Source organism: Notothenia coriiceps, unplaced genomic scaffold (assembly GCF_000735185.1).
Source record: "Notothenia coriiceps isolate Sejong01 unplaced genomic scaffold, NC01 NC01_scaffold00037250, whole genome shotgun sequence".
Lineage (NCBI taxonomy): Eukaryota > Metazoa > Chordata > Actinopteri > Perciformes > Nototheniidae > Notothenia > Notothenia coriiceps.
This window is the reverse complement of record NW_011369951.1, coordinates 14,707,603-14,715,452: the sequence shown is the minus strand read 5'-3', so window position 1 is coordinate 14,715,452 and position 7,850 is coordinate 14,707,603. Positions and strand designations below refer to the sequence as shown.

The following is a 7,850-nucleotide window of genomic DNA, read 5'->3' as shown; positions in this document are numbered from 1 at the left end:
GACAGCATGATTATTGCACAGGTGTGTCTTAGGCTGGCCACAATAAAAGGCCACTCTGAAACGTGCATTTTTGCTTTATTGGGGGGGTCTGGGGGGGTCCGAAAACCAGTCAGTATCTGGTGTGAGGGTTAGGGTTAGGGTAATGTTGTGAATCGAGTGGCCCATGGTGGTGGTGGGGTTATGGTATGCGGCAGGCGTATGTTATGGACGATGAACACAGGCCACTCGATTCACAACATTACACTAACCCTAACCCTCACACCAGATACTGACTGGTTTTCGGACCCCCCCAATAAAGCAAAACTGCACGTTTCAGAGTGGCATTTTATTGTGGCCAGCCTAAGGCACACCTGTGCAATAATCATGCTGTCTAATCAGCATCTTGATATGCCACACCTGTGAGGTGGGATGGATTATCTCGGCAAAGGACAAGTGCTCACTATCACAGATTTTTTCAGATTTGTGAACAATATTTGAGAGAAATGGTTATTTTGTGTATATAGAAAATGTTTTAGATCTTTGAGTTCATCTCATGAAAAATGGGAGCAAAAACAAAAGTGTTGCGTTTATATTTTTGTTCAGTGTAATTACATTTACTTAAGTACTGTGCTTAAGTGCACATTTTATCCCCGTATACTTTACTTGAATAGTTTATTTTCATGCTACTTCCTCCTGTAACTCAATTAAATTCAAAGGGAAATATTGTACTTTTTTACTTTACTACATTTATTTTACAGCTTTAGTAACTTTACGAATTATCCAGGTGATGCATGAAATCAAGAGGTTTTCAAATATGGTAGTTTGTTATAATTTAAAAAAACAATACAAGAACAGCGTAGTCAATTACAGAAGAAATTAGTTTAGAGATATGTTATCGAATCTATCAACATTATTTTATCATTATAATTGTTTTTTAATTGTCTTTTAAGCATGCTTTTAAGTTGTTGTTTTTTCTGCATAATGGCAATTTTCTGTTAAATATGTATAATACTTTTACTTAACTAGGTGACATTTCCAATCCAGGAATGTATATTTTCGACAAACACTGTATAAGTATACAGCAAGCAAAACATTTTAAAATATAATTATTATCATTTTCCAGGGGAAAACCTTTTGTAAGTATGATGACAGAGGACACATTTATATTCTGTATGTGCTATCCACAGTTTCCATCCATATTCTATCAACCAAGCACTAAATGTTATAATGAACATATTGTAATACCACAATTACATTTTTTTCCCAGTTACATTTTTTTCCCAGTTAGAAAAGTACCCAGAAACACTGCTGCTACATCTCAACAGAAGCATGTAATGAGCTGTGGCCAGACGCCCACCTTGCTGTATTTGCCCATGGCCAGAGCAGTGAGGTCACACAGCAGACTGCACAGGTGCTCCTCAAACAGACTGCTATCGGTCAGGTTCTCTCCCGTCAGGTTCACAAACTGGTGGGCGTACACCACCTGGCCTGTAGAGAGAAAACAGGTGAAGTTACTAAAAGCCTGTTTCCATGATAATGAGCTGCAAGTCAGGAGATTATGCCCACTGTGCAATCAGTAAAACTTTATGTAAAAAGAGTCTCTGTAGCTGCAACAATTCCACATTTGCATGTCATTTTCCTCCCGTAAAACGTTTAACAATGCTTTCAATGGATTGGATTCAAATTCACAGTTACAATCAGTCTCTAAACTGTAATATAATACATGTCACATATGAATATCTTGGACACATACCTTGCATCTTGTGACTTAGTATGTGAAGGATCTCCAAGACCGACCAGTGGACGTCAAGATGAAGGTGCAACAAATGCCAAGAGGGAGGAAAAATCTGTGGGAGGGATACAGAACACTGAGTAAATAGTAGAAAAATCCACTGGAAATACTTTCTCAAGTTATATTAAATACCATCACATCTGGCTGACGCTGGTGATTATAAGCAGTGGTGGGATGTACCAAAGTTCACTGACTTAAAGGGGCCCTAATATGCTTTTTGAGTTTCCCTTTCCTATAGTGTGCTATATAGGTTTTTGTGCATGTAAATGGTCTGCAGAGGCTAAAATCACAAAGTTCCCACCAGAGGGAGATTCTCTCCCACAGGAATCATTCCTACAAACAGTTTATTTGATATCCTTTGTTCTGTAAGTATTTATTACATGTATGCCATCCACACTTGTGTAGCACCTTCTTTAAAAAGCCCTATCTGCTTTAGAAGAGAACCTGAAGCCGCCACACACACCTTTCCCGGGTTAGCTATAGTGAAGGCACTCTGAACATTTGCAGGCAGGTCTTTGAGCCGTCCAACGAGGAGCGTGATGCCAAAAACCTCCTCCAGCAGAGCGGAGGGGAGCTGAGCCTCCAGCTCCTCATAGGGGTGAGAATCACTCGTATCCAAGGAGTAAGTGGGTTCGAAGAATCTGAAAAAACAAAGCAAGGGACATGAGGGTCCAAAATAGACCTAGAGAACCAACATTTCCATTACTGGTAAACTTAATGTAGATGTACCTGTGCAGGAAGACCTTTACATACTGGAGAAATGAAACACACTGCTGTCTGAGGTCCTCGGCTTCATAGTGGAGGTTGCCTGCTTGACCTAAACACATGACAGATGTTGTTCCTTAAACTTATGCAAAACAAGCACACCTTATCAGAAACACACACGACTCAAACACTGGAAGTAGAGCTCATTATTGCAAACTCATTTGTTGGAACAGATAGCTGATTAATTAGTGTGCTAACTTCAGAAAAACAGACAATATCTTTATTATTCATTGCTTTTGCTGCTGCTTCCTCAGTTAATTAAACTAATCACCTGATATGCATGTATTGTATGTTGCATTGATTTGGTCTTTGGCCTTGAGCAAAGTAATTTTCCTGGCTGATATGTAGCTCACTGGTTACACCGACTGCCCGCCAATTTGAAAGGTCTTAAGTTCAAACAGAATTCAACAACATTATTTAAAGTTTATAATTTGAGGCGCCTAAGGGAGCAATTTGACTTCTTCTCTTCTCTCCAAGTGTAAAAGGATGCTAAACTCCAGCTACATTTTAAAACCAAAACATATGCAAATCCTGTTTACTCTAAATACATTATGTGTTTGCCGATGTACAAACAATATATGCATCTTAAAAACACGTAAGATGTCCATTAATGTAAGCAAATACAGGCCTACTGTGTGGAAACAATTATATCATAAGATATACAAATGAAAGCTCTGGACTACAATATTGCTGCACAATTCATTTACATTTTATTGAAATTGCTATATGGACAAGTAAACTGTAGAAATTGTAGCAAGTGCAGTATTTTTCGGATAAATGTGAAATGTTGACTACCTCTAGAGTTGCAAATCATTTCCCAATTGCAATATCAGTCAACACAATTAGTTAGTTTTTCCAAATCGTGCAGCCCTCAAACACATATTGCACAAACTTACCAAAGTCATGTGAGCTGGACTGCACCAAGGACTCCAGCCTGTAGACTTTCTGCCTGAAATATAACGAAGAGCAAATAAGACCAGTGGCATATATGTGAATGGTGAACAGTTTCAAATGACCTTTACATAGGCTGTCTGTAGCAACAAAAATAAAAAATGACATTTTTAAGTGAAATTAACGAAGATCTTTTCTATATCTTGGCTTACCTGAACAAACCAAAGAGTAGCTTTGTGGATTCCACCAATGCGGTCTCTGTGACCCAGGGGAAACCAAAGATCTCCACTGTGTCTGTTTCATACTCTGTGGGGGCCGGATCGAGGCGCAGCAGCAGCCTGCGGAGAGGAAACAGTCACATCTGTTACGACTTCATTAAAAAATGTTCTAGGACTTCTTCTGCCACTCGTTAAATGGGGAAAAGTGGCATTTCATTTTTTGTTCTCGCAGCATCAAGGTCTGACCTTTGAAAGAAAATCAACAGAAGTGTGTGTTATTAGAGCATTTCTCCAGTTACTCAGGATAATCCAGAGAGTTGCTGAGGACAGCTTTCAATGGGACATTTTCACAAAACAGTACAGTGATAACAGTAGTGGGAAAAACATGTTTTACGAAAGACAGTAACTCTACCGTTTCAGAGAGCCTCCGGCAGCATAGCCCAGGGGGGAGAGTGCTCCAGTGGGGTCCTCCTTTGTTTCAGAGCAGCAGAAGCATGGAGGACGAGCTGGAGTCATATCACAGAAGCTGTCAGCGGCGAAGGGAGAAACTGGAGGGGTGAGGGATTGGCTGAAGTCGTCTGCCATTCTACCACTGTAGAATCAGTATCACCTTTAATGACTAACATATTAATTACAAGATTGTTCCCCAAATCCTAGGTAATGTTTTGAATCAGTTACAGAAAAAAAGCAGCTGGGATGCACATACTCTATGAAGAAGATGCACAGCAAAGATGTGCATACAATATGTTAAATGCAAGTAGAAGACAGCTATTATTTGTATCTTACGCAGGACATTAGAACAAATCACACACAATACCTAACAGGTCAGAAAATACGTTAAATCAAACAGAAGCTGACATTATTCAGCTGTATAAATATGACGTCTTCTTCTAATATTAACAATCTGGCAATTGTTTTTGTTGCCTTGCTTCAAAACTACAGATTACATGCTAAACAACATAGCAATTGAACCTTACTTCATAATGCATCCCACAGGACAGCAGTTGTTGTTATAAAAGGATCTATCTCTCTACAAGGTGTATGCGTTTGCCAGTGGATAAGCCGACATCCTACGTTTTTAGTAAGATTAGTATCTGCTTATGAATGCAGAGTTAGCGTTAGTAAACCTACAAATCAGCATTCCTAACAGGGAAACTAAACACATGAGCGCTCCGAGAGAAACACATCTTGTAAAACATTTACAACCTTGAATCCGGCTTCTTATGAAATGTTATATTCCGTAAATGTAAAGCAACACACAGTTCACATTGCTGTCAGGGCTCCGTTGTTTGGGTTTTCAGAGTCTCCCGCGCTTCCGCTTCACGCATGCGCTCACCCACCCTGCGCCCGTTGATTGGTCTGAAGTTTCAAAGTGGGCGTGACCCTGTCGAGTTGATCGACAGACAACAAGAGGGCTCACTGCCACGCGCTTCCTTCTTCGCATTTGTTGCTGCAGGTAGAGTGTGCTCATGTTCTGTACTTGTTGGACATGACTTATGCTTGTTTTAACGTCTTTATTTCTAGAGTTTTGTGAAGGAGGAAAGTCAAGGTCTTCACTGAAACCCTGCGAACTATTTTCCCTCTCCATAGAATGTTATTAAATTAGTTTAAAACGTTTTTGTTTAGTCTTTGTTTACAAAAAGAGTTACAGGTGTACGTTTAATTTACACAGGCCATAACAGAAACCCGCGAAAACACTGCTCAGTCTAAAATGTCCATATGGTTGTTATTAAAGAAACGTGATAGCCTTTAGCACATGTAATAGATGTTAATGAAAGTGCTTTTATGTTTGACCACAGCACCTGCCCCATGATATGACTTTTTTTTAGACATGTTAGTATTATTAGTCACTTGTTTTCACCCTGCAAGGGTACCACTACAATTATTACAGTGGTCGAAGTAGTATTTTATCCACGCTAACCCTAATTTCCATATGCAGATCTGTCTCTCCCAACAGTCCCTCTCGCCATCACACCATTTCTTGCATTCTAATGCATTCTCACATCTTTACAAAGTCCCCCCGTTCCGCCACACACCGTGGATGTGCTCGTTTTGTCGACTTACACTTCGTTATTTCTGCACGTTTGACTGGTCCAGTGAGGAGATGCACGTTATAGATTCAGTGTTTTGCATGCTCTAATTTGCACGTTTTATTACCAGGAGTAAGTGGACACAATAAAAATGGACGCGTCGGGAGATTTGTTCCTTTACGATGCATCGACCTCCCTCCCTGCTTTCAACAGGAGGCAGCCCTTGTGTGTGAAGGCTCTGTCGCCTGCAAAAGAAAGGTAAATGCTTGCTTTATTTCTGTCACTACACTACAAACCCATTGAATCCTTTCAGTGCACCGCGGTGGTGCATGGAGGGGGTGAGGTCGTTTGAACCTGTTTAAGTCGTTTGAACCCCCCCCCCCTCGCCTTCTGATGTGATGTAGCCTCGTCTCCAGTCTGGATGCACTAGCAGGTTGACTTCAATATGAGACACACCACAATTCTAGACACAGGACATTAAAATGTCATCACTATTAAGATGTGTTCCAGTCCATTCTCTGAATGCATTCCATGTTTCCTATGTATTATATTATCACAAGACAAGGAAGGGATTTTATGCCTATATTTGATACAGGGAGATTTTATTAGTAAATTACCTGATGTATAACTTGTCTATTGGACTACTGTTGCTATCACAAATGACTGTCACTACTGACAGACTACTGTAGAAGCAACACATGTTGAAATGTTGCCCCTCTGTAAAATACATTATAGTAAAAGTAATACACCGTCTCTGGGGTTTCACCAACTAATCGACTAGTCGACTAGTCGACTACCTTTACCACTAGTCGGCGCTGTAGGCCCTAGTCGACTAGTCGTGAAAAAAATTGAGGTAAACGAGGTGCTGCAAAATGCTACAAAACACGTCTGACATTCTTATGTATGGCAGTACTTCAACGAAGATGTAACCAACTCCACAGTGAAGTGTCAGTTGTGTATAGCTGTACTGAAGTACAATACAAATGCATCTTCTATGCGCAACCATCTAAAGATGAAACACCCGCTGCCGACAGCTAGCACTAGCAGTAATGCTAGCACCAGTGAGCAACGGACCGGCGTCAGCGCTGAACAGAGGCAAACGAACAGCAAGAAAACACGGGTCAACAGTGATGAGCTACGGGATTACTGCCAGCGGACACCGCATATCCCCACAATGGATAATCCACTGGAGTGGTGGGCAGAAAACGTGCCCCGCTTCCCCCGCTTTCGAGGAGCTACCTGGCTATTCCAGCCACAAGCACCCCGAGTGAGAGGGTTTTTTCCCTGGCAGGCAACACTGTCACCCGAAAGCGGTCAAGCCGCCTTCCCTCACATGTCGATGCGTTGGTGTTCAAACCAAAAATATGGAAAGGTGGACGTTATCGTGGAGGACAGCGAATAAAGTGGTGCGCAATGCGCTGTTGGGCACTGGATTTACGTGGCATTTATGTAAACAAGAGTTTTTTGCTGTCGATTTTGGTGAGTCCAGTGTTTGTTATTTACTCAGCCATGTAACACAAATTAAAATGCAGTGTTTAATGTTACTGTATGAGTTCCAATAGAAAATACAGTTGTAAACCTCTCTTTGTGTGTCTTTATTATGACGTAACGACTAGTCGACTAGTCGACTACTATTTACCACTAGTCGGCGCTGTAGGCCCTAGTCGACTAGTCGTGAAAAAAATTGAGGTAAACGAGGTGCTGCAAAATGCTACAAAACACGTCTGACATTCTTATGTATGGCAGTACTTCAACGAAGATGTAACCAACTCCACAGTGAAGTGTCAGTTGTGTACAGCTGTACTGAAGTACAATACAAATGCATCTGCTATGCGCAACCATCTAAAGATGAAACACCCGCTGCCGACAGCTAGCACTAGCAGTAATGCTAGCACCAGTGAGCAACGGACCGGCGTCAGCACTGAACAGAGGCAGACGAACAGCAAGAAAACACGGGTCAACAGTGATGCGGATGATGAGCTACGGGATTACTGCCAGCGGACACCGCATATCCCCACAATGGATAATCCACTGGAGTGGTGGGCAGAAAACGTGCCCCGCTTCCCCCGCTTTCGAGGAGCTACCTGGCTATTCCAGCCACAAGCACCCCGAGTGAGAGGGTTTTTTCCCTGGCAGGCAACACTGTCACCCGAAAGCGGTCAAGCCGCCTTCCCT

The 7,850-nt window shown here is 41.6% G+C and overlaps 1 protein-coding gene across 2 annotated transcripts in view; it reads right to left on the bottom strand.

Annotated features, from left to right (window-relative positions):
• Nucleotides 1-7,850, bottom strand: part of mms22l (MMS22-like, DNA repair protein) — a 47,934-nt gene that overhangs the window by 19,072 nt on the left and 21,012 nt on the right. The window contains exons 1-8 of one of the 2 annotated variants that reach the window (XM_010796455.1): nt 4,852-4,927; nt 4,058-4,237; nt 3,640-3,765; nt 3,433-3,485; nt 2,501-2,588; nt 2,235-2,412; nt 1,733-1,826; nt 1,337-1,467 (exon numbers count right to left, since the gene is read on the bottom strand). In XM_010796455.1, the coding sequence (XP_010794757.1) occupies nt 1,337-1,467; nt 1,733-1,826; nt 2,235-2,412; nt 2,501-2,588; nt 3,433-3,485; nt 3,640-3,765; nt 4,058-4,230 (843 nt within the window). In that variant the 5' untranslated portion in view covers nt 4,231-4,237; nt 4,852-4,927. Of the gene's footprint in view, nt 1-1,336; nt 1,468-1,732; nt 1,827-2,234; nt 2,413-2,500; nt 2,589-3,432; nt 3,486-3,639; nt 3,766-4,057; nt 4,238-4,851; nt 4,928-7,850 lie in introns of those variants that run through there. The other variant, XM_010796454.1, reaches the window with a different exon arrangement.